This window comes from Oryctolagus cuniculus, chromosome 3 (assembly GCF_964237555.1).
Source record: "Oryctolagus cuniculus chromosome 3, mOryCun1.1, whole genome shotgun sequence".
In the NCBI taxonomy this organism is placed as follows: domain Eukaryota; kingdom Metazoa; phylum Chordata; class Mammalia; order Lagomorpha; family Leporidae; genus Oryctolagus; species Oryctolagus cuniculus.
The window spans coordinates 141,548,054-141,575,230 of record NC_091434.1 but is presented as its reverse complement, the minus strand read 5'-3'; the positions used below and the strand labels follow the sequence as shown (position 1 = coordinate 141,575,230).

The window sequence follows — 27,177 nt, the reverse complement described above, 5'->3', positions numbered from 1 at the left end:
CCCTCCCTTCTTACCCTTCCTCCTCCTGGTATTTCACTGAAGTCTAGAATTAGTGGTCTTAAATTAGTCTACCAGGGTGACAGAATGGGGTAATGGGAATGACTACAAGTTCATCAGTTTAGGCTTGAATCTCACTGATCCCCTTCCTATCTGACTTGGGCAAGATATGTTCAACCTCCAAGTGGATGTTTTGCAAACTACAACATGATTTAAGACTTGTTGGGGGACTGGTATTTGGCACAGAGGTTAAGATGCCACTTGGGGCAACCCCATCCCAAGATGGAATGCCTGGATTTAGTCCCAGCCCTGCTTCCAAATCCAGCTTCTTCTTAATGCGCACCTTTGGAGGTAGCAGAGAATGGCTCCACTGGTTGGGTCTCTGCTACTCACATGGGAGTGAGGGATGGAGTTCCACATTCCTGGTTTCAACTTGACCCCACTCCCGCTATTGTGACCATTTGGGCAGTGGACCAGTGGATGGAAGATTTCTCTCTCTGTCTATCTCTGTCTCTCTGTCACTGTCTCTGTCTCTCTCTTTCTGTGTGTGTGTCTGTGTGTGTATGTGTGTGTCTTTCAAATAAAATGAAGAATTTTTTAAAAAAGAGTTATAAAGATTAAACAGGACAATGCAGGTGAAGTCTCAGCCAGAGCCCAGCATGCAACCCTGAATAAATGTTAGTTCCCTCCTACCACTGGCTTGCTCTTTTGTTTTCATATATAATGTGCCATAAATTATTCTGGCAGGGAAAAAACAAACAGATACCAGCCTGGAGCTAGACCAAATACCTCAGTACTGTCTGATCGGGAAAGACAATCAGTGTTCTTTCCAGTCCTAGGGCACTCCTCTAGGCTTTGGTGCAAGAGTCTTGGAAGACCTACTCTTCAAACCCTACTGCAGAGATGTTTTTGGGTTCTAAAGTGGGAGAAAAGGGAGCAATGCAACTCAAGAAAAATGCTTTATGAAATCAGCATATAAGAAAGTTATCAGTACCCCATGTTTATAGCAGCTCAATTCACAACAGCCAAGCTAGGAATCAACCCAGATGCCTATCAACCAATGACTGGCTAAAGAAAATGTGGCAGATATACGTGAGGGAGTACTACTCAGCCATAAAATGCAAGAGAGCCTGTCTTTTGCAACAAAACAGATGCAACTGGAGATCACTTTGCTCAATGAAATAAGCCAGATCCAAAAAGACAAATATTGTGTTTTCTCTGATTTGTGGTAGCTAATACATAGAGTCCAAGAAACAATCTTAATGTATACAAGTGTAACTGACATCTTGAGGTTTGATTATTATTTATAGCACATGTCTATATTCCTATGGATGAGTAGTCTCTACTTTTTGCTTGTGGAGCTCTTCGTTTGCTGGAGCATTAAGCCTGTGATTATCCAGTCAATTCAAAGTGTATTGCTGCAAAAATGAAAAGAAAGAGGGAAGTATCATTATAGTCTTAGAATCGTATCTATGAAATCTGGTCTCTTTATATGAATTTTAAAAAAGAATCGATGCCAACTGTGACCTGGGAAAAAGCCAGCTGAGAGGATACGTGAAGTAGGCAAAGTTCTCTTTCCCACTTAGAGATTTCACAGCCACCTCGGTCTGTTGCAAAAGTGCTTCCTGTCCTCAGCCTGCCACAGCCTGTGCAGATCCCCACATCGTTCTGCCTCTCTCAGAGAAATATCTCTTACGCAATGTATTTCCTTCCTCTAAAGGCAAAGGCTCTTACATTCATTGTAGGGCTAGAAGAATATTTTCCAAACCAGTTTTCCTACATTTACATTGGATGAGGAAATAAAAAATAAAAACAAACCTCTCTCTTATTTGGGAAACAAAGGGATTTGATGAGAGATTGAGTGGAAACAGCCCCCTAAGACACCCTGGCTACCCTGGCCAAGACATTGCAAAGAAAATGTTGGAACTGAAATAGCCAAGACGCTCCTGGCACCAGCATCAGCTCGCCTCAGGGGAGCAAGGGGCTAACTTGCCTCCTTCCCTAGCTTGGACTTGGGGAAAGCAGCAAGGTGTCACAGCCACAATCACACTCACTCCTTCATGTGACAAAGCACAGAGGACCATGTAGGCTGGGAGAGCCAAGGGAACCGAGGGAGCTGAGGGAGGGTCCAGAGTGGTGGGGTAGGGGTGAGAGGCAGGTTGCAAGCACTACATCCTAAGAGCCTTTGCAACTGTGATGGAAGGACATTGCTTCAGTAAGCTTTGGGGACCATACAACTGGGAACCAGAGGGGCATGCAGAATTCTGAGAAGATGCCTTCATGGAGACCCAGCTCTGAGACCCAAAGGGATGCACATCTCAAAGCAGCCAGGGTGGTCAGACCCTGAGGCAAATCTTTGTACTTAATCATTTTCAAAATTGTCTTCTCTATACTGGATGATTTTAATTTCCATTTAGATTTTAGAAGAAGCTGGTCAATATCTATTTAACAAAACCAGCTTGGAATTGACTGGGATGGTGATGACTCAATACATCCCCAAAGATTTGACATCTTATACTCAATCTAGTTGTCCCTAAATATTGTATCTCTTCTCCAGAAATCTACAAACAACAGATGCTGGCGAGGATGTGGGGAAAAAGGGACATTAACCCACTGTTGGTGGGAATGCAAATTGGTTAAGCCATTATGGAAGTCAGTCTGGAGACTCCTCAGAAACCTGGATATAACCCTACCATACAACCCAGCCATCCCACTCCTTGGAATTTACCCAAAGGAAATTAAATTGGCAAACAAAAAAAGCTGTCTGCACCTTAATGTTTATTGCAGCTCAATTCACAATAGCCAAGACCTGGAATCAACCTAAATGCCCATCAACAGTAGACTGGATAAAGAAATTATGGGATATGTATTCTATAGAATACTATACAGCAGTAAGAAACAATGAAATCCAGTCATTTGCAACAAAATGGAGGAATCTGGAAAACATCAAGCTGAGTGAAATAAGCCAGTCCCAAAGGGACAAATATGATATGTTCTCCCTGATCGGTGACAACTAACTGAGCACCAAAAAGGAAACCTGTTGAAGTGATATGGACACTATGAGAAACAGTGACTTTATCAGCCCTCACCCTGACTGTTGATGAACAATTTAATACTTTATCCCTTTCAGTATTTTTTTGTTCTACTTAATACTATTGGTTGAACTCTTTAATTAGAACACAATTATTCTTAGGTGTTTAAATTTAACTTAAAAGTGATCTCTATTAATATAAGAGTGGGAATAAGAGAGGAAAGAGATGTACAATCTGGGACATGTTCAATCAGACTTGCCCCAAATGGTAGAGTTAGAAACGTGCCAGGGGATTCCAATTCAATCCCATCAAGGTGGCATGTACCAAGGCCATCTCACTAGTCAAAGTGATCAGTTTCAGTTCACAATTGATCATAATGATAGGTCTAAGAGTCAAAAGGATCACATAAACAAGACTAGTGTCTGCTAATACTAACTGATAGAATTAAAAAAGAGAGAACAATCCAACATGGGAAGCGAGACACACAGCAGACTCATAGAATGGTGGATGTCCTAAACAGCACTCTGGCCTCAGAATCAGCCCTTAAGGCATTCAGATCTGGCTGAAGAGCCCATGAGAGTATTTTAGGCCTGGAAAGCCAAGACACTCTGGCAAAACAAAACAAAACAAAACAAAACAAAACAAAACCAAACCACCTAAATGAAACATCTCTGCGAGTGAGATCCCAGTAGAAAGAATGGGCCATCAAAGAAGGTGGTACCTTTCTCTGAAGGGAGGAGAGAACTTCCACTTTGACTATGACCATGTCTAAATAAGATTGGAGTTGGCGAACTCAAGAGGCTTCCATAGCCTTGGCAACTCATGACAAGAGCCTCAGGTGATCACTGATGCCATAAACAAGAGTGTCAATTGTTTGGTCAACAACAGGAGTCACTGTGCACTGACTCCTCATGTAGGATCTCCGTCCTTAATGTGTTCTAAATGTGAATTAATGCTATAACTAGTACTCAAACAGTGCTCTATGTTTCTGTGTGGGTGCAAACTGTTGAAATCTTTACTTCATATATACTAAACTGATCTTCTGTATATAAAGATAATTGAAAATGAATCTTGATGTGAATGGAAGGGGAGAGGGAGCAGGAGATGTAAGGGTTGCGGGTGGGAGGGAAGTTATGGGATGGGGGGAAGCCGCTGTAATCCAAAAGCTGTACTTTGGAAATTTATATTTATTAAATAAAAGTTAAAAAAAATTGTATCTCTTCTCCCATATTTAGATATTATTAACTTTCTCTCTGAAACATTTTATAGATTTCAAGGGACAGGTGCTATGGATTGAATGTGTCTAAAATTCACACGCTAATCCCCAGTGTGATGGCATCTGAAGATGGGGACCTGTCCCGGCTGCTCCACTTCTGATCTAGCTTCCTGTTAATGGATTGGGAAAAGCAGCAGAAGATGGTCCGAGAATTTGGGCCCCTGCCATCCACATGGGAGACCCAGAGGAAGCTCCTGGCTCCTGGCTTTCGCTGGGCCCAATGCTGGCCATTGCAGCCATCTAGCGATTGAACCAGTGGATGGAAGCTCTCTCTCCCTCTCCCTGTGCAACTCTGACTTTCAAAATAAATAAATAAATCTTAACAAAAAATAAGAAGAGCTACAAGAGAGCTTACTCATTCAGGCTACCCAGCCTCTCAAACTGTGAGAAATAAATTTCTGTTGGTTGAGCCACAGAGCTGATGGCATTTTTGTTCTAGCAGCCTGAACTGACCAAGGCTACAGGTTTTGAGTATAGTTTAAGTTTATCCCTCAGTGCAGTAGCACCTGTTTTGTATATTATTGTAAATGGTTTCCTTTTAAAATTTCAATTTCTGTATTCTGTTGTTAGTTTTTAATTTATGTAATTGATTTTGTTCTTGGCCTTGTACCTTATAACCCTGTGATATTTTGGTTTAGTTCTAGTAGCTTTTTAATGGTAAAAGGGTATTTCCAAAAAGTTGTGGGAAATGGAATGAAAAAAGTTTGTTTATTCTGGTGCAAAATAATTAAAGTCCATGCATGTTTCTAAAGATCTATTTTATTTAGCTCAAAGTCAGAGTTACAGGGAAAGAGGGACAGACAGGAATAGAGAAAGCAAGAGAGAAAGAGAGAGAGAGAGAGAGGACTTCCATCTGCTGGTTTACTCCCTAAATGACAGCAATGGCCTGGGCTTGGCCAAGTTGAAATCAGGAGCCTGGAACACCATCTAGGTCTCCCACGTAGATGGTAGAGGCTCAAGCACCTGGGCCATCCTGCACTGCTTTCTCAGGAGCATTAGCAGGGAGCTGGATCAGAAGTGGAGCAGCCAGGAAGCCAGGACACGAACCAGTGTTGCTGGCTTGACCTGCTGTGATACAACATAGACTCCCATTGGTTTTCATTATCCACATTTCCATAATGTATATTTTTCATGAAATTTTGGAAGTCTCCTCTTATGTTCCCAAGAGACACTGATCTGTAATTTCCTTTTCTTTCAATGTCTTTGGTTTTATTATTAGGGTAATGCTCTACTCAGAACAACTAGGAAGTATTCCATCTGATTATCAAAGTAACTGTAGCGTACTGGGGGATTTCATCCTTAAATGTATGAGGGAACTCTCCAGTGACTCCAGCTGGGCTTTGTGCTTTCTGTTTTGAAGGCTATTAATTATTTATTAAATTCTTAGATAGGTATCAGCCTATTCAGATTGTGCTTTTGCTCTTGTGTGAATTTTGGCAGATTGTATCTCCCAAATAATTGGTCTATTTCATCTAGGTTATGAAGTTTGGGGATATAGAATTACTTATGGTATTCCTCTGTCATCCTTTTAATGTTCATAGAATCTATAGTGATGTTTCCTCTTTCATTTCTGATATTAGTAATTCACATCCCTTTGCCTTTTTTTCTTAGAATTGCTAACGCCTCATAAACTTTTTCATTCTTTTCAATGAACCAGCCTTTCCTTTTATTAATCTTTTCTGTTGATTTCTTGCTTTCAATCTCAATGATTTCTTTTCTTCAGCTTACTTTGGATTTAACTTGCTGTCCTTTTTTTTTTCTTTTTATATCTAGTTTCTGAAGGTGGAAAGCTAACTTTAAATCTTTTCTTATATATTAATTCAATGCTGAAAATTTTCTTCTAAGCACTGCTTTCCTTGCATCTCACAAATTTTATAAATTATACATTCATTCTTCATTGAGTTCAAAGTATTTTTAAATTTCTCTTGAGATTTCTTCATTGACCCACGTGTTATTTAGAAATGAGTTGCTAAAACCTCCCTTTCAGACCAAACAAAGGGAGAGAAAGTTTCAAAGTGAGGACATAGCTTTCCTCATGGCCATTGTCTACCTCAGAAAAAAACACTATCAGGACATGCCTGTGACTACAGACTTCTAGTTTAGGCTACTGAAGATTAGAGATGGGACTTGAGCATCCCCTTGACTTGCATCCTCTGGTCTGCTTTAACAAAAACCAAGAGGAAAAGAAAGCTAGGCATCAGAAGCAATGGGTGGCAGGCCTATTAAAGGCTGCTCTGTACAGTAATCTGCCCTCAAGGAGACCCAACAGGCCAGTCCACTGCAGGGGATTTCAATGTGGAAGGCCAGGGCTTCAGCAGAAGTCAGCTTATGAAGAGCCCTGGCAGCTCTGCCAGCCAAGAGTTGGATCACCGGAAATGGACCTGCCCTGGAGTCGAAGGACGCCCAGGTCAGAGGCACAGATCTTACTGGCTCCAAGTTGAAAAGCTCTTCACTCGGCTCAGATTCTAAGGTGACCACTGCTGCTGAGGGAACAGCCAAGTAGGGTCAGGGACATCGCAGGCAAAACTGTAAATTTCCTGTTAGAGATGCCACCTGCCTTTACCTGGCCAGCTCTCCTCACAGGTCAGCTAGGTAATGGAAGTCAACAGGGTGCCTTCCCCAAGGAGGTTCACACCTCCCTTAGGATGTACCCCATGTGAAGAGACAAGTCTAGGCCTCCTAACTGACAAGGCTTTAAAGCCCAACTGATTATTATCAGACCCCTTCTGTCAGTTTCTATTTGCCTCTCAATTGGAGAACTTAGTTGTGGTTTAGACAGCAGCTCTCTTAGGTTCTCCAATAATGACTCTGTTTTTTGTTCTAGACCCTATTTAGCCCATCTAGGGTATCATTCATTGTAATCATAGCCTCTACTCTAACATCAATGGCTCTACTCCTGACCTGTGTGTACTGATGGTCCTCTTCCTCACTTAATGTTGTATGATTATTTAGAATTTCTTTACAGACAAACCCCTCTACCTGCAAAAGTTGAGTGGCCTTTCTCCCGGTCTTGGTAGGGATCAGCTTTAAACCACATCCATCAAACAGTCTTCATAAAGGTCCAGAGACCCTCCTCATCGCCTCTCCTCTATGAAATCCTCCCATTACTTGGTTAATGATACTCTTAGGATCATTGGTTGCTATTCTCACCCTGTCTTTTTATACTACAGTGTCTGTTCAAGTGTTTACAGGAGGTGATAATGGAATGAACCAAGGTCTTCACCAACCAGGCGGTCAACCAAACGCTGCTACAGGAATATACTCGGCTCCCTACCCAGGAGACAGCTGCTTGAGACATTGCCCCATGCCAGCAGAGAGTACCTCGTCACCCATGTCAGCAGGAAGTAGCTCTAAAGACAGATCATGGTCCCTCTACCCCTTCTGGACTTTTTGGGCTAATGTAATTCCATAGAACTCCTGCTTTATAAAAAACGAAAGTGAGGAATGTTAGTAAAATGGCCCAGTCCAGGCACCATCCTAGGCTCTAGCCCCTGCCACCGTTGCTGGAAGCCAGGTGGCCACATGGCCCAACCACCGGTGTCAGCTCCACCCCCATCCTAATGGGATTCGCTGCTCCTACTTCCCTGCCCCCCAGCAAAGTTTTAAAAGGACCTGCTCCTGAACACGTGGCTCTCTTTCTCTCCATCTCCTGATCTCTGTCTCTCTGTCTCTGGATCTCTCTCTTACACTCTCCTTCTCCCTTTTTTTCCTTCTTCGCCCCTTTCCTCCAGTCTGTCGGGTTTCCCCCAATAAACCCTCTCCCTAAAAAAAAAAAAAAAAAAGAAAGAAAGAAAAATGAGTTGCTAATGTCCATGTATTTTGGGATTTCCTTATCTCTGTTTTTGATTTCTAGTTTAAATCTATTGTGGTTTGGGAATCGACATTGCAACATTTATTCTTTTAAAATTGTTAAGTTGTGGCCAGTGCTGTGGCATAGTACCTTAAGCCTCCACCTTTGGCGCCCGCATCCCATTTGGGTGCTGGTTTGTGTTCCAGCTGCTCCTCTTCTGATTCAGCACTCTGTTAATGGCCTGAGAAGTTAGTGGAAAATGGCCTAAGTGCTTGGGCCCCTGTACCCATGTGGGAGACCCAGAGGAAGCTCCTGGCTCCTGGCTTCAGATGGGCCCAACTCTGGCCGTTGTTGCCATTTGAGGAGTGAACCAGCAGATGGAAGACCTCTCTCTCTCTTTCTCCCTCTCTCTATAACTCTGCCTCTCAAATAAATAAATAAACCTTTTAAAAAACTGGTTGTGTTTAGTGGCACGGAATTTGGTCTAGCCTGGTGAACATTCCATCTGAGCATGAGAAGATTATTTAATTTGTGGTTGTTGATTTAGATTGTCTGTAGGCATCCATTAAATCCAGTTGATTCATGGTGTTGTTGAGTTCAACTAAGTCTTTAAAAAAAAGATTTATTTATTTATTTGAAAGTCAGAGTTACACAGAGAGAGGAGAAGCAGAGAGAGAGAGAGAGAGAGAGAGAGAGAGGTCTTCCATCTGCTGGTTCACTCCTCAGTTGGCTGCAATGGCCGGAGCTGCGCCAATCTGAAGCCAGGAGCCAGGAGCTTCTTCCAAGTCTCCCACGTGGGTACAGGGGCCCAAGGACTTGGGCCATCTTCTACTGCTTTCCCAGGCCATAGCAGAGAGCTGGACTGCAAGAGGAGCAGCTGGGACTAGAACCAGCACCATTTTGGGATGCCCATGCTTCAGGCCAGGGTGTTAACCTGCTGCGCCACAGTGCTGGCCCCTCAACTAAGTCTTTACTAATTTTCTGCCTGCTGAATCTAGTCATTTCTAATAGAAGGAACTGAAGTTCCCAGCTACAATAGTGAATTCATATATTTCTCCTTGCAATTATTTTTAAGAATATATTATTTCCATTGTATTTGAAAGGCAGAGAGACGAGAGAGAGAGAGAGATCTTCCATCTGCTGGATCCCTGCCCAAATGCCTAGAAGAGCCAGGGCTGGGCTAGGCAGAAACCAGGTCTTCTATGTGGATGGTAGGGACTCAAGTACTTAAGTCAACATCTGCTGCCTCCTGGGACACACATTAGCCAGAAGTGGAGTAGCTGGAACTCAACCAGGCATTCCAACACAGGATGCCAGCCTCCCGAGTGGTGACTTAAGCTGCTGCACCAAATGCCCATCTTCTCCTTGCAATTCTGTCGGTTTTTGCACCACCTGGCTTGGCACTCTGTTGTTGGCAGTACATACATATATTAATGCTTATAATTATTGTCTTCTCAGGGAATCAACCCCTTTATCATTATGCAACGCCATTCCTTTTTTATTTTTAAAAGATTTTTATTTATTTATTTGAGAGGTAGAGTTACAGACAGTGAGAGGTAGAGACAGAGAGAGAGGTCTTCCTTCCGTTTGTTCACTCCCCAGATGGCCGCAACAGCTGGAGCTTGCACCGATCCAAAGCCAGGAGCCAGGAGCTTCTTCCTGGTCTCCCATACGAGTGCAGGGGCCCAAACACCTGGGCCATCTTCTACTGCCCTCCCAGGCCACAGCAGAGAGTTGGATTGGAAGAAGGGCAGCCGGGTCTCGAAACGATGCCCCTATGGGATGCCGGCACCACAGGTGGAGGATTAACCTACTGTGCCACAGCGCCGGCCCCGCAATGCCATTCTTAATCCCTGATAACCTTCCCTGCATGAAGTCTCCTGGGTTTGAAATTGATACAACTACTCCTTTCTTCTGCTTTCTTCCGACCATTGTTAGCATGACATATTTTTCTCCAGCCATGCATTTTTAGTTTGTAGGTATCTTTACATTTAAAGCAGGTTTCTTGTAGACAGCATATAGTTGGGTCTTGTTTCTTGATCCACTCAGATAATCTCTGATAGTTGACCCATGTAGACCACAACTGTTCAAAGTGATCACTGATATATAGCTGGATTAATAGCCACATATTGTCATTTTTCATTCATTACCTTTGTTCCCGATCCTATTTTGTCTCATGCTATTCCTGACTTTTGTGGTTTTAACCGAGCATTTTATTTGATTTCATTTTCTCTCCTTTCTCAGTAGATCGCAGTTGTACTTCCTTTTTTCAACTTTTCCTTAATTGTTTGTCTTACATTTTACATTTTACAATATGCAATTTCAATTTACCCAACTCTACTTTCAAATAACATATGCCCTCACCTTATAATAAAACACTGTAATTCTTCCCTTCTGCCTGTTGCATCATTGCTGTTATGCATTTCACTTATATGTAAGCAAATACAAGCATATATGTACATATATATGCATACATAATTATTGATATTTATTCTATTTAGCTATTCATTTGTTAGATTGGAGTTGCAATTTCCAAGTTCCTTAAATGCAGAACTCAAAAAATCAAAGCCCTTTTATTTTTATTGCCTGATTGCATTGCGCAGGAACCCTCAGTACAATGCTGAATAGAAGTGGTGACACAGAGTTGGTGAAAGCACAGAGTTCATGGCTCCATAGTAAAGTACAGTACTCTGGGTATATTTTCCATAGATGCATGTTATCAAGTAGAGGAAGTTTCCTTCTCTACCAAGTTGTGGAGAGCATTCTTTTTTTTTTTTTTTTTAATTAGCAATGGGTATTAGATTTTGGCAAATTCTTTTTAAAGATCTTGACAAGATCACATTTTCCCTCTTCTTTTTCAGTCTGTGAGTGGTGAATTATATTGTGTGATTTTTGATCATGAAACCAATCTTACATTCCAGGGACAGACCTCATTTGGTTGTGACACATCATCCTTTCCACATAGTGCTGACTTCAATGTGCTCTCTGTGTTAAGGATTTTACTCCCATGTTTATGAGGGCTATTGTTTTGCAGTTTTCTTTCTTGGTAATATCTTCGTCAGATTTTGCTATCAAGCTACCACTGGCCCCATAAAATGAGTTTGGAAGAGTTTGCTCCTTTTTGTAATTTTTAGAAGACTTTATGTAGATTTGGCATTGTGTTTTTTTTTCCTATGGTATTATTGTAGAAGTCACCTGTGAAGCCATCTGCTTCACAGATGGGGTTTCCTTTTTATGGGTTTTTTAAAATGCATTTTTTAATTTACATGGAGTAAAAATCCCTTTTTTGTTTACTGTTCTGTGCATTCTATCAAATGCTTGCACCCATGTCACCATGACTACAACTAAGATGTAGAACAATTCTTTCCCCTTTCCCCCAAAATAAATTCTTTTGTGCTACTCTTTTGTTGCTGGTCTTTACCTCCACAGCCATGATCCTGGCAACCACTGGCATGTTCTCCAAACCTCCTATGTTGCCTGTTGCAGAGCATCACGTGTGTGGAATCACATGTTATCTAATCTCTTGCATATGACTTCTCTCACTTAGCAAAATGTGTCTGAGATTTTTCCATTTCATTGTGTGTATCAATTGTTACTCTTCTTTGTTATTATGGAGTAGTTTATCAATGATGTGGATATCCTAGTTTGTTTTTCTATTCACAGCTAAAAAACATTTGGATTGTGACAAGGCTTTTGGCTATTGTGAATAAAGTCTCTGCCAGATAATTTGAGGTTCGTATCTATTGATTGTCTTTTCCTTTGAGAATTGTTCGGATATGTTGAGTAATTTAAAACAATTTTTTATTTACTTTTTTATTTATTTGAAAGAGAGAGAACTCCCATCCACTGGTTTATTTCCCATATGCCTGCAACAGTTAGGGTTGGATCAGGCCAAGCCTAAGAGCCAGGGGTTTATTCATGGTTTCCCACATGAGCCATCATCTGATTCCTCCCAGGGCGTGTATTAGCAGGAAGCAGGACCGGAGCTGGGATTCAAACCCAGGCACCTTGACATGGGATGCAGGCATCTCAAGTGGCATCTGACTTGGGACACTAAATGCCTGCCCTATGTTGAGTAATTGTGGAGTGTATGCTGGACATTGTGAAAATTACACTGGGAAACTCTGGGTTCCGTTTAAAAAATTTTTTTTGAGACACTGATGCTTTATTGTAGTGGCAGTCAGTCTGATAGGGCTCAGATCACAGGTCTGTCCCGCGTTCACTGGGCAGACATTCTAATGAACCATCTTCAGGCCCTGCTATACTGCCTGGGTCTGTACATTACAGCCAACTTCCAGGACTTGTTCCTGGGATCTTGGTGGTGCTTTTCATTGTAGTCCATTTCTCAAAGCCTTAACTGTCCTTTGAGTTATGTTCTGTGTTTATGCAGGGATGGGGCTGACCTAGTTATACTTGTGTAGATTCAAACCTAGCATTTGGGATCACCTTGTCTAGCTCTCGTGCACAGGGATTCTCCCCCACTGTCCAGCTTTCACGGGCTTCCTATGTTATATCCTGGAAGACAATTCTCTTAGAGTTTTGCCTGATGCTGTCACTCAGTTGCATGTAACTGGGGCTTCCCAGTTCCTCTGCGAGAAGACAGAGCCTTCTTTCATGCCTACAGCCTCATAGCCTGGTGGTGGCAGTGTGGAATTATGTTTGGAACTGCCCTTGGGGCAGGGCCAGCAGAGCAAAAAGGAAAGAAAAAAAAATCAGGGATTTCCCTGTACCCTCTGTGTTGTAAGAGCCTTTTTTTTTCCCTACGCATTGCTCAATTCTGCCCACTTTTGGACGAAAGCCAGAGATAGAGGAGGAAAAAAGGAAAATCAAAGCCACTGGGAGTGTCTCACTTCTTCAACTGTGTGTTGAGCTACAAGATGCTCTCTTCCCTATTATCCTTTATGCCATATTCACACTGTATACTCATCCTTTTGAATAAATGGAAATACTTTGTGCAAACACACAGCAAAAAAAAAAAAAGCACAAATTTAGCAGTTGGTCTACTAGGAAAAAATTTAAAAAAATCAGCCCATGACCACTGAAATTGGCAGGGCTGTAACCCAAGTAAATGCAAAATTGTTCTGGAGGGACACTATCACAATCCAGAACTTGCAGGGTTTTCACAAAAGGGAACTCCCACTGAAGATAAGCTTTGAACAAAAACTCACAAGCCAAGACAGGAAATAAACCACCGCAAAAGGGAGTTTGTTTATGTAATAAACAGAAACAGCAATTCTCCAACAGAACATATAATAATAATTCTAAATATGTTTAAAATAAATCAAGAAGCAAGAGAACATACAGAGGCCACAATATATAAAAAGGGCTGTTTAAAATCAAAGAAAGCAGATTTGTAAAAGAGCCAAGTAAATCTTAAAAAATATATATATAGTCATTGGGATGAAAAAGTCCTTGCAGAGGGGCAGGCATTTGGTGCACAGCTGGGGTGCCCACATCCATATCAGAGTCCCTGGGTAGAATTCTGTCTCTGCTTCTGATTCCTGATCCTGCTAACACACACCTTGGAGGGCAGCAACAGTGGCTCAAGCAGTTGAGTCCCTGCTGTCCACATGGGAGACCTGGATTGAGTTCCTGCCTCCTGGCGTTAGCCTGGGCATTGCAGGTATTTGGGGACCGAACCAGTGGATCAGAGACCTCTGTCCATCTGTCTCTTTCTCTGCCTCTCATGTTTCTCAAATAAATAAATATTTTTTGACAACGCAATGCAGATGCTAAACACTTGATTAGCAAAGACAAGTACAGAATTAGTGAATTAGAACACAGACTTGAGGAAATGATTCAGAAGGTGTGAATCAGGCAAATGCAGTTGAGACATCGATGATAGAATTAGAAATTTATACATGTGTGTGAGTAGGAGCTCCAGAAGCAGAACAGAAAGACTGGGGACGAGGGGCAGATTTACAGACTGAAGACTTCAGATAAAGCACATTAACGTTTGAGGAGGATAAATAAAACCAGACCGCAACACCAATTCTCTACAAGCCTTCCAGAAGATAAACACTGCCCCCTAATTTTACCCTGATACCAAAAATCAGAAAAAGGCATAAAAGAAAACTTTAGCATAACATTGCTCATGAATGTAAAATGAAAAATCTTCACCAAATATTAGCAAATTGAATCTAGCAATAAATAGAAAAGTTACTATAAGGGATATATATAATATACATTATAATGTAAGGCAATGAAATGTGCTTTAACATTTGAAAATCAATCGTTGTAATACACCATGCTAATAAATTAAAGAAGAAAAGTTCTACGATCATCTCAATAGATAACAGAAAAAAAGCAATGGACAAAATGCAACTAGAAATGACCCTAGTAATAAAAGGCACCTGTGAAAAATTAGCAACTAACTTTAAAGTAAAATACCAAGTGCTTTCCCCCATAGAATGGTGACTAAGACACTGCTCCACTAAGTACTGCAGTGCAGGGGATGGGCCAGTGCAACAACACTAAAGCGGAAATACAAGCCATACAGACCAGGAAGAGGGAAGTTAAACGGTCTCTGAAGATTGGCATACAGACTTCAAATGGGACTACCTACGTATTCACTAAATACTCCATAGCACCGTTAGTTACTAGTTTAGGTTACTGCCTTTATTAATAGATCATACGAATAGGTGTCATAAGACGCGTTTCTCTTTACGAAGTTAACAAATTCTACAGCTTTCCTCACTTAAGGTGAATTAACGACGCCTTTGTTTCAGTTCCATTTTCTTCTGAAAACTCTCTCACGCCCTCTGCTGTCCATGAACATTATTACACAAATCATTAAATAAAATACTGGAATCTTCCACCCGGTTCATTATTTGAGTCAGTCTCATGAAACAACGTATGCTAGGAAAGACTTACCAACTTTTTTTCTTATTATGATTTATGTTTGAAATTGAGCCCTTCTACAAGGCCTTTGATTCAGATGCTAGACACTATCAAGCCCTAATAACCCTCGGCTTCTCCATCTCCCTCCCTTAGCTCAGTTTCTTTCCTAAATCACCCTCTCACTAAGTTTAATTCACTGAATTGAGGAAGCTGTGCCATCAGCCCTACAGGGTCCCTGCTCACCAGACTCACAAGGCCACTTATTGCTCCTGCACAGAACAGCCTGTTGTTAGGCCTCGTCTTTGGGGGTTTTTCCAGAAGGAGCCCCAGTCTCTAAGCCCCAACCTGATTGACAGGAGCCCACTTTACCATTATCAAGAGTGCCAAAAGAACACAATGTCCTTGGCCAATCAAAGGAGGGCCAAGCACTGTAGACCAACCACAGCCCTGGACGTGAGCTAAACATGCACCTCCCAATCCCAGCTTCAGTCTGTAATAACTTTTACCCCCAGCCCCTCTGGGAGCCCAAGAGTTAAATGCTAGCTCCCAGGGTCCTTTCTCTGTGCCTTCCAACAAATACTCACTCTTTTTTACCACTCCAGCGTGATTGTCTTGGTGCCTGTCAGGCTGACTCAGGTTTTTTTTTTTTTTTTTTTTTAAGATTTATTTATTTGAAAGTCAGAGTTATAAGAGAGAGAAGGAGAGGCAGAGAGAGAGAGGTCTTCCATCCACTGGTTCACTCCCTATTTGGCCACAACGGCCAGAGCTACGTCGATCCGAAGCCAGGAGCCAGGAGCTTCCTCTGGGTCTCCCATGCAGATCAGGGGCCCAAGGACTTGGGCCATCTTCTATTGCTATCCCAGGTCATAGCAGAGAGCTGGATCAGAAGAGGAGCAGCTGGGACTAGAACAGGTACCCATATGGGATGCCAGTGCTTCAGGCCGGGGCTTTAACCCGCTGCACCACAGCGCCGGTCCCCAAAGTACAATTCTTAAATTGTTTCATACTAATCCAGATGTATACTAATTTATGTGCTACCATCTTATTTGAGAGCACTTCAGTTGATGCTTACTGACTATTAAAATAGTCCTATAGGGGCTGGTGCATTGCTGGCATCGCATATCGGGGCTGGTTTGAGTCCTGGCTGCTCCACTCCGGATCCAGCTCTCTGCTTGGCCTGGGAAAACAGTAGAAGATGGCCCAAATGCTTGGGTTCCTGCACGCACGTGGGAGACTCAGAAAAAGCCCCTGGCTCCTGGCTTCGGATTAGCCCAGCGCTGGTCATTGCAGCCATTTGGGGAGTGAACCAGTGGATGGAAGACCTCTCTCTCTGTAACTGTCTCTCAAATAAATAAATAAATCTTTAATAAATAAATAATATGAGATTCAACGAAGATTCCTGATTTCATACTTACATCCCGATAAGTGCAGTTGCTGGGCTCTGGATCACACATTTTCAAGGCTTTTCATGCCTATTGCTAAATTGCACTAACTCACACTTCCATCAGAAAGATATGCCTTTGACTACGGAAATCACTCTTTTACCTGAGTAGGTAAAAATATCTATAGATATTTATATAGATAAGGAAGAAAAGTTATATTTGAATCTCTAGGAGGTGAACTTTTTTCTTCAAAGGTGTCAGAAAAATATTTGTAGAAGGACTTTCTTGGGGCTGGCGCTGTGGAGTAGTAGGCTAAGTCTCCACCTGCAGTGCTAGCATCTCACATGGCTGCTCCACTTCTGATCCAGCTCTCTGCTTTGGCCTGGGAAAGCAGTAGAAGATGGCCCAAAGCCTTGGGCCCTGCACCCACGTGGGAGACCCTGAAGAAGCTCTTGGCTCCTGGCTTCGGACTGGCCCAGCTCTGACCATTGTAGCCATTTGGGGAGTGAACTAGCAGATGGAAGACCTTTTTGGCTGCCTCTCCCTCTCTCTGTCTGTAACTGTACTTCTCAAATAAATGAATAAAATCTTGTGTTTTTTTTTTTTTTTTAAAGAGAGACTTTTTGGTAGAGTCAGAAAATGGTCTACTTTTTTTTTCAAATTTATTTATTTATTTGAAAGCCAGAGTTACACAAATAGAGAAGGAGAGGCAGAGAGAGAGAGGTCTTCCATCTGCTGGTTCACTCCCCATTTGGCCACAATGGCTGGAGCTGTGCCGATCCAAAGCCGGGAGCCAGGAGCTTCTTCCTCGTCTCCCACATGGGTGCAGGGGCCCAAGCACTTGGGCCATCTTCCACTGCTTTCCCAGGCCACAGCAGAGAGCTGGACAGGAAGTAGAGCAGCCAGGATACGAACCAGTGCCCATATGGGATGTCGGCACTGCAGATGGCAGCTTTTTACCTGCTCCGCCACAGTGCCAGCCCTGGGGTCGACTCTTCTAATCTCCTAATCTTAACGTTTCAAATCTGTTTCCTCACCTGTTATGTAAGAAGAATAAACAATGGGCCTGCTCAGCAGGAAGCACTTCTGAGGACACAGTGAGAGGAAGCACAGGAACACGTTCTGAAAACTATAATGTCAGACACACAGAAGACACACTGTTCATTAGTCACTACGGACAGGTGGACAGACGTGATACTCATTTGACTTGCCTTAAGTTTTAATCACTTTTTAGTGTTTCACATCAATCTTAATGTCAATCATTCTCTCCATTTCCATTCCATTTTTATTTAGCATTATATACTTGAAAATAGTAAAATCATGATTACACCCGATGACAATGATGGTTCAGTTGCCAATTTCATTAATTTAGTTTGTCTTGGAAAAAGAAAAATTACCACATACGCCGAATTATTAAGGGTTTTATATTTAATCTAAATATACTTAGCGATCATACAGCACAGATAGCTTGAAAGATTAGTCTGAACAATTATGATGACATGAAACACAGAGCCAAGGACTGAATCGGTATTCATTCAGTGGGCCCTTGCTGAACCTAAAAGATTGCACCCATCACGAGGTTTCACCAAGAGGAGGAGGAGGAAAAAGAGGAGAAGTAGGCTGTGGCCTTGACCAAGAAGGACTAACAGAACATAAAAGAAGCAAAGATAACTCGAGAAGATTTTAAAACAGTAATGGCTAGCAATGAAGCTATGACATGGAATTTGAGGACTTTAGTACACTGTTTATCGATGCATCTCGCTGGAATTCTAGGCTGTGCACCTGGCGGAGGGATTAACCTTTTAAAGCCTTCGGTTTCAGCACTTGGATTTTATCAAACGTCACTGTTGGCTGTTGTCTTGGCCAAAGAATTTGGAGAATAAGTTGTAGGATGAGGTAGGGGCACAGAAAGAGATAGACCAGGCAGAAAAGGAGGAAATTAAATTATTTGCTTCTTCATTATTTTTACTGCCCATAGGATAATACAATATAAGAATTTTCAAATTTGAAAACTGAACAGCGGGCCCGGAAGACACAGATAAACCAGGGGTAGAGCCAGGGAGGGACACAATCCGAGCCCCAGAGCCCAAGACTGCACCATGTGCATTTTTTTAAAACACATTTTCACCCTAAGATTGAGGACCACTTGCAGTCAGCCAGATCCGTGCTGCTCCCAGGGTTCTGCTGTGTCAGATTTTTCTTGGTAACTTGGAATCACTGCTATCCTCCAAACAAAAACAAAGTACTCTACACTGCAGTTTTGTAGACCGTGCGCCAAGTTCCCATCCGTTCTCTCCCTAGACCTGCTCACAAATCCTTCGGGATGTATTCTCGTCCGCACAAAGGGCTCAAAGGGCTCCTAAAGCCTTGGAGGTCACACACAGCCAAGGGAGTTCCTTCCAGAAAAGCACCAGCCTGGCTCTTTATTCTCTTGCCAAGTAATTCTCCACCGCTAGGGGACTCCTACTTTGTTCTAATCTTTAAAGGGCGGTTTCTTACCCCTTCCCTCGGTCTTGATCCTTATTTAGGCGCCAAGCTTTCCTTTCGGGTTTTGACCTCCTGAGTTTCACGCCAAAACTCCACCTATACAAACAAGTAGCGTCCTCGGTATCCAAGGTAACCACACAGCCTTCCCAACCTTGCCTCTTCCGCTTTTTCCATTGGCTATTTGGATTTTTATGCAAATGATTCGCCTTTCCAGTGGCCAATGGACTAGAAGCAACGGGCGCGCCTCTCCCAGCCGAGTCTTCCTGTCCTTTCGCCTCTGCGCGTTGCCTCCTGGGATTTGTAGTTTTCTCTTCGCCATAACCCTTTGACGTCTGGCTCCTTGAGAACTACTTGTCCCGTCGGCCTTGGCGAAAGGGGCGGGGGTACGCCGGGAGTTCCGGTCAGAGTTGACACTGAGTTTTGAAATTCCAACATGCCGCTTCAGTTTTGCGGCTGAGGTTTCAAAGTCGCGCAGCCAAGCGAGCCAGTTTGCGCGACTGCTTCAGCGAAACCATCTCAGACGTCTTCTCTTGGACGAGAGGCGGCCCAGCGGCCAAGTCGATTGGCCGTGACAAGTGTGACTGAGGCGTTCTGAGAGAGCGCGAGGGGGACGCGCCATGTCCGCCGTCTGCTTGCGCCACCTGCCGCTGTACGGGCTCCGAGCGTGGGCAGGAGGCGGTGGGCTCTGGGCTTGGGCGAGCCAGGCCAGGCCTTACTGCTCAGGTGGGAGCCCGCGCCGGCCTCTGAAGGAGTGGACGCTGCTGGTGAGCCCGTTCGGTCGGCTGCGGGCGCGGCTCCCTTGCCACCTGGCCGTGAGGCCCCTGGACCCCCTGGTCTACCCGGATGGGGACCGCGTGCTGGTGGCCGTGTGCGGCGCGGAGGGCGGCGCGCAGGGCCTGGCCGGGCTGCGGGTCAAGTACGACGAGGCCCTGGAGGAGCTGGCCATCGTGGCCGACACCCTCGACCCCGGGGCGTCGGTGGAAGTGAACGTGCCCCTCAAGTTCGGCAAGTGAATTGAAGTGGAAGCGGCTTTGGGGCCCCGGGCGCGCAGGGCGAACTTCTTCCAAGGGGCCAGCATGCATTTTTCATCGGCTCCCTTGTACCTGACTTCCTAACCTAATCCGCAGACCACTCCTTCTGTTCCACTCTGAGTTTCCCAGTAGTGTTTAAGAATTAGGCTCCCACTTAGAAAATTTTATACGTTGAATGGAAACATGATTTGGAGTAGTAGAAATCAAATACATTTGTGGCGCCTGTTTTTGGTCACTAGCAGACTGGGTTGTTTTTCAAGGTTGGGGTTCTATCACGCGGCACCCCTTTCCCCTTGCTCACAGCTTGGGGTTTGTCCCCGACAACTCTGTCTAGTGGATGTGTCCTGTATTGCCTGGACCACATACTTGGTTTCAGATAGGCACCCCGCTTGCTGATAACGTCTCCCTAGTTTTTAGCCTAAGTGAGCTCTTAATGAGTAGCAATGGAAGTCTGCCCAGGAAGCTTTAGAAACGGCGATAAGGCCTATCAGATGTTTTGGTTTCCAGCGCCCAGCCGCTGTGTACACACGGCCCGGAAGCACTCCCAAGCTGCCGTTCTTCCTGAGCCTGGTGGATACTGATGATCCTCCCAACAGCATTCAGCATCTCTCAGATAATCATGTCCAGTCCTTACAGTTGCACTGTAAAGCATATGCTGTTACTGTCACCGTTCCACATAAGGAAACTGAGATGTAGGAAGTCACATTAAAGAAGAATTTATTGTGGATGAACAAATAGAAAAAAAAAACAAACCATGGCTTCATGGAACTTAGACCCCAGTGGGGATTGGTCGGCAAACATTACTACTGTCTTTTAGATAGAAAGTGGCAGGGCTGCAGTTTGAACTGGCTGGAGGCTGCTCAACCACAATGTTTGATTGCTTATTCTTTTAACCAGCTTAGATGAATGCCATTCCCTGCCCTCAAAGTTTAGCAGTCTGGGCTGGGGAGGAAGATTCACCAGTAGTACACAGTAACTGAGTACTGAGTTGGAGATAAGTAAAATTTGTGACAGCATAGATGAAAATGGAATATTTCCAAAATGGGAATAATTCCAAGCCTCATTCTTGATTGCCCCCTCTTTTTAGGGCCAGAACCCCACTTCTAATTTACTGTTTCTCTGTGTCTATTCCACTGGCCCTCTGATCAACGTAACTATTTTCTTCATACTTCCAGTTTGTCTATTGCCTGTTTCAGTGAATGGGTAAGAGTGGCATTACTGCCTCTCAGTGTCCAGCCTCAACTTTCTACTTGCCTAGGGAGGATACACTATCTTTAGAATCTGTTTCCATCTCAACATATCTGTTGGTGCTCCCTTAGAGCAAACCGTCTGTTGTTTAACACTACTTAGCTGAGTAATGCATTTTATAGTTTTAGTTGCATCCATGATTATGTGGGGCAAAATTGTCTTTTCATATGCTATAGCTGAATCTCAACCCAAATACTGCTGTTAATGAGGCATTATAGAAACTGCCAAGTACAAACTGGAAGTTGATTAAATTGGTAGCCAATCACAGTTTTTTTTTTTTTTTTTGACAGGCAGAGTGGACAGTGAGAGAGAGAGACAGAGAGAGAAAGGTCTTCCTTTTGCCGTTGGTTCACCCTCCAATGGCCGCCGCTGCAGCCGGGCGCACCGCGCTGATCCGATGGCAGGAGCCAGGAGCCAGGTGCTTTTCCTGGTCTCCCATGGGGTGCAGGGCCCAAGCACCTGGGCCATCCTCCACTGCACTCCCTGGCCATAGCAGAGAGCTGGCCTGGAAGAGGGGCAACCGGGACAGAATCCGGCGCCCCGACCGGGACTAGAACCCGGTGTGCCGGCGCCGCAAGGTGGAGGATTAGCCTATTGAGCCACGGCGCCGGCCCAATCACAGTTTTGACCAGTGCTCTTTTTATTTTTTTTTTCAAATTTTCTGCCAACACCACAATTTTGTGGTTTTAATACTATGTAATTTGAGGTTTCTTGAAGTTGTTGGTATTTTCTTTACGTCAAATACCTTGTGATATAGGTATATTGTAATATTCTTGCTTTTTTTTTTTTTTTTTTTGGACAGGCAGAGTTAGTGAGAGAGAGAGAGAGAGAGAGAGAAAGGTCTTCCTTTTTCCATTGGTTCATCCCCCAAGTGGCTGCTACAGCTGGCGTGTTGCGGCCGGCGCACTGCGCCGATCCGAAGCCAGGAGCCAGGTGCTTCCTCCTGGTCTCCCATTCAGGTGCAGGGCCCAAGCACTTGGGCCATCCTCCACTGCCTTCCCGGGCCACAGCAGAGAGCTGGACTGGAAGAGGAGCAACCAGGACAGAATCTGGCGCCCCGACTGGGACTAGAATCCCGGGGTGCCAGCGCCGCAGGTGGAAGATTAGCCTAGTGAGCTGCGGCGCTGGCCTATTCTCGCTTTTTAGGTATGAAAGATTAGAGGTAGGATTTGAAAACCTATGTCATGATTATATGTAATGATCCTGGCTACTCCTGCAATACCCCTATACTTTTTTTTTTAAAGATTTACTTATTTACTTGAAAGTCAGAGTTAGAGAGAGAGAGAAAGAGAGAGGTCTTCCATCTGCTGGTTCACTTCCCAGATGGCCGCAACGACTAGAGCTGCACCAATCTGAAGAGAGGAGCCAGGAGCTTCTTGCAGGTCTCCCAAACGGGTGCAGGGGAACAAGGACCTGGGCCATCTTTTACTGCTTTCCCAGGCCACAGCAGAGAGCTGGATGGGAAATGAAGTAGCCGGGACTTGAACTGGTGCCCATATGGGATGCTGGAACCATAGGCAGCTGCTTTACCCTCTATCCCACAGCACCGGCCCCACCTCTATGCTTTTAATTTGGGTTCAGTTTGGAAACAAATCTTTAAATCTTTCTGATTGACCATAATGACTGGTTAAGTTGACCAATTCTTAATTCATACGTGTGTGTGGTTTTCCTAGTGGGGAAGAGGCTTCTATGATCTTCCACAGGCATACCTGGAAGGATTGCAGTCTCCCCTCCTTCCCATCTGTGTTAGTTTCTCTCTTTAGATGACCTAGGCTGACAGAAGTAGCTGCTCTAGTTCCAACAGCTGGCAGAGAGGCCACTGCATTTGATGCTGCTATCATGGTGGGGACCCCTCGCCTGCAGAGAGCATGCTAACAACTGTGTTGTCTCCAGGATTCAGTAACGTTAGAGACATACTGAGGAGCTGAGTTCCTAGAGGGTGCTGAATGTTCTGGCCTCAGTAAGCACAGTCCTAACTTGTCTTTTCTCACTTCTAGATTTGAATATCAAGTCATCTGGGTCTGGCTGTGTAAAAGTCCAAAATATTGAGTGTGATCATTGCGAAATCCAAACCGACCAGGGCAGTAGCATCTTACAATCTGTTAAGGTATACATATTTTTCTAATTTTGTTTCAATATTTTTTAAAAAATGAACTATATGCTGTAGTTATTATCAAACAAAAGAAATTATTCTGTTTTTCAGAATGTAATCATTTATTCAACTCAGAAATTCCTTGCAAAAAATTTGCCTTGAAATTACTTGTTTTGAAAGTATAGGTTGCAGCGACGATGAGGGTTTCACCTCGTATTTCTTTTAGATTTTATTTCAGAGTATACAGTGAAATGAATAGCACATTCTTAGTATTTTAAGATCACACTAAAGAAATTTTAGTTTTCATGAGTGATTTTCTTCTGTTTATTGAAGACTAAGGAAAAGTATTTTAACACTGTAAGTGTGCTTAAAATACTAAGTTACCTTCTCACATTTTAAATGTACCAATTAGCTCATTACTTAAGGTTTAGGGAGCTACTTGTACAAAACAACACATGATATCGTCTCATTATACATTTCATGTTTTTATATTCAGTTTTCTTAAAATTAAGTTTGTCTCATGTATAAATGACTTGAGATACAGTTTTGATGGGTTCTTGCTTATCATCACTCCCAGTACATTTTGCAGTTGCATAGCCAAAAGATAATAATTTTGTGAACTTCAATAGCGTGTAATTTTGTTGAGAAGTCGGTAATCTTTTCTTTATAGTACAAAACACTTTCATTTGGAGATTTACAAGCACTGACTAGGATGGTTAATTTGATGCCTTTATAATTTCTGTATCATTTGTCTTCTTTCATTCACTTTGACTACCTGCCTTTGGTATCTGTCCATATATCACCATTTTTTTTTAACTTCTATTTAGTAAATATAAATTTCCAAATTACAGTTTATGGATTACAATGGCTTCCCCCCCCTAACTTCCCTCCCACCCACAACCCTCCCCTCTTCTGCTCCCTCTCCCATTCCATTCACATCAAGATTCATTTTCAATTATCTTTATATACAGAAGATCAATTTAGTATACATATATCCACCATTTCAAATACATTCAGTCACAACATCCTAAAGAGTTGAGAATACTGTTACATGTCCTTTTAGCAAAACAGGTTGGCTCAGGTGGTTGTCATAAAAGATTATACAATGAAGTCTTCATGTTGGATGACCAATTGACTGAGAATACTATAGTTCTTTTTTGCCCTTAAAAACATACTGTTCCACATTGACACTCAAGTTTTCAGGAAATTCATGTAGCCTGCTGTCCTTGAGATCTCCAATTTCACAGAATTAGAATCTGCTGTTGCCACCATCTCTTTGCATTCATCTTTTGATTCCTCTGACAATTCTGAAAGATCTTTGTCAGTTTTCTTCTGTTTTGCCATTATGCACATAAAAATAAAAAACAGGTTCTCAGCCCTAGCACTACTGACATTCTAGGCCAGATAATTCTTTCATGGGGTGGGGGGGCTGTGCTCAGTAGCGTTGAGTAGTTTTAGCACCATATCTGGCCCCTTCCATCAAGATGCCAGTTGTGCATGCCTTAGTTGTGACAAGGAAATATGTCTCCAGCCACCACCACATGTGCTGTGGGGGAATCAAATCACCTGCAGTCGCAAACCACTGTTCTAGGCAACTCCGTCATTCTTTTGTTTGTTTGCTTTTTTAAAATAAGTATTTATTTATTTATAACTTGTAACTCAATATTTTTGAACCTTAAACTGCTTGGAAAATCTGATGATTGTCCATTTAGAAAAAAATATACTTGTAAATATTACAGTTGTATAAGTTTCACAGAGTCTTTAGAAATTCATATAAGCTTGGTGCTGGCGTTGTGGTGTACCAGGTGGAGGCACGACCTGCAATGCTGCCATCCCATATGGGTGCTGGTTAATGTCCTGGTTGTTATACTTCCAATCCAGCTCCCTGCTAATGGCCTGAGAAAGCAGTGAAAGATGGCCCAAGGGGTTGGATCTTTTCCACTCACATGGGAAACCCGGAAGGAGGTCCTGACTCCTGGCTTTGGCCTGTGCCTGCCCTGGCTGTTGTGGCCACTGAGGGGGTGAACCAGCAGATGGAAGTTCTCCGTCACTCCCTCTCATTCTGTAATTCTCCCTTTCAAATAAACAAGTAATTAAAAAAGAAAAAAAGAAACTTATATAAGCTTGATTAAGATCTCTTGATTTAAAACAGCAGTTGCTTTGGAAGCAGTCTTTCGTAAAGTTCATTATTTGCCTGACAAAGAGTATAAGAGTATTAACTATAATTTGACATCAGACTCGTATCTCTATAGACATGAAGGAGTTAACCTTAAGAAGGATTCATTTTGCTTTTTCACTAAGTTTTTGAAACAGATTCCATGACTGCTTTATCTAAGGTTTTCTATATTTCCACCTAAGTGAAACAACCAGGAGCTACATGGTTGTTCTGAATTTTTTATCTTCCATCTTTAGACATTTCTTTGCAGTTGTTAGTCATGATGGTGATGAATTTGCTTTTGTTACTTTTCATCCTCTGCAGCTCCTGCTGTTTATCTAGTGTTCTTTATCATATAGCAAAACTGACGGCATATGCAGTAGTTAATGGAAAGTAAATGATTATTTTTAAGATTTATCTAATTATAAGAGTTACACAGAGAGAGGAAGGGAGAGAGAGAGAGAGAGATCTTTCATCCGCTGGTTCACTCCCCAAATGGCCATATCAGCCAGGGCTGGGCCAGGACAAAGCCAGGAGCCAGGAGCCTCATCTGGATCTCCCACGTGGGTGCAGATGCCCAAGTACTTGGGCCAGCCTCTGCTGCTTACCAGGTGCATTAGCAGAGAGCTAGAGCAGAAGCAGAGCAGCTGACACACGAACCAGCGTCTATATGGGATGCCAGTGTCGAAGGCGGCAGCTCTACCCTCTACTCCACAACACCAGCCCCAAACTACTCTTCAAAGTAGCTCATGGACAATGAGTTTATTTTTCACTTGTGTTCTGGTGTGTGAGGAGCTCTTTTCCAAGCGGTGACTCCCGGCTCCTTCCATCTTCGGCTCTGCCTCTCTTAAGCCTTGTGGTCTGCACCCATGTGCTGGAAGGGGGCAGGCATTGGGAAAGCCCATGGGTTCTTCTAAAAGCAACATCCAGGCAATGACACTAGTGTTCCACTTACATTCCATCAGTAAGAACCCAAGAGCTACAGGAAGCTGGAAAATGTGGTGTTTGTTATGGGCCCATCTACCCATCTGGGCCAGCAGCAGTGTCTGCTCACAATTGCCAAATGTAAAATCAAGCCGTGCACACATGTATCTTTTTGTCGCAGGAGGAGGCTGACGGGCCTGTGACTTCTGTAGTATTTGTGCCTGGAGACATATTCCCTTAGTTCCTGCGTCTGGGCTGTGCTGCGCCTGGACACTGGGCTGTTACTCTGTCATCTGTCCTCCTTCAGACCCCTCCAGCCTTGTGAGCGCGGGCTTTGGAATCCCACAGAGCTTAATCCTAACTGTTAGTTTAGATTTGGTAGTTTTCTAAGTGTTGTTGTTAATGATGATGTTAACAATGATGATGAATAGTGACAATTATTAATGCTATCATCCTTAAGTGTCACTAGCTGGTCACAGTGATATTTGATTTTCAATCCCTTCATTATTGAAGCTACCGGAAACACGTGTGTTTGCTTTCTCACTGAGCCAGGTGGCATATTAATCTCTTTAGCAGCAGCTGTCATCCCTTTCCTGTTGATGTCATTACTCTAACCCAGGAGTTTCTGCTTTACTCCTGACTCTTCCTGTACTGCTCTATTATTGTTCAAAATGAAACAGTGGAAGTGTTTCCTGAGCAGAAGTCAAACTTACTCTCACTTCTTCTCTATATGTATTTCTGTCTTTATCTTTCAGAGTCAAAAATTACATGTCCAAACAAAAGGAGGCAAAGTGATGTGTCTGGGAACCGTCTACGGGAATATAAATATTCATACGTCAGATAAAAGTGTAAGATTGAAACTTTCTTTAGATATTGCAATTTTACTTTCAGTTGGCTTCTGCAGTGGGCAGGTTCTAGAGAAT

The 27,177-nt window shown here is 43.2% G+C and overlaps 2 protein-coding genes across 4 annotated transcripts in view; one reads left to right on the top strand and one right to left on the bottom strand.

Annotated features, from left to right (window-relative positions):
* Positions 1-19,077, bottom strand: part of CCDC146 (coiled-coil domain containing 146) — a 206,088-nt gene extending 187,011 nt beyond the window's left edge. The window contains exon 1 of the mRNA XM_002712021.5: positions 18,817-19,077. The gene's annotated coding sequence lies outside the window, so the exon portion shown is untranslated. The remainder of the gene's footprint in view (positions 1-18,816) is intronic.
* A 106-nt stretch (positions 19,078-19,183) lies between these two features.
* The window catches only part of FAM185A (family with sequence similarity 185 member A), a 75,013-nt gene continuing 67,019 nt past the window's right edge, over positions 19,184-27,177 (top strand). For 2 of the 3 annotated variants that reach the window (XM_070071211.1, XM_002712099.5), the window contains exons 1-3: positions 19,184-19,809; positions 23,081-23,190; positions 27,010-27,102. In XM_070071211.1, the coding sequence (XP_069927312.1) occupies positions 19,422-19,809; positions 23,081-23,190; positions 27,010-27,102 (591 nt within the window). In that variant the 5' untranslated portion in view covers positions 19,184-19,421. The remainder of the gene's footprint in view (positions 19,810-23,080; positions 23,191-27,009; positions 27,103-27,177) is intronic. The other variant, XM_070071212.1, reaches the window with a different exon arrangement.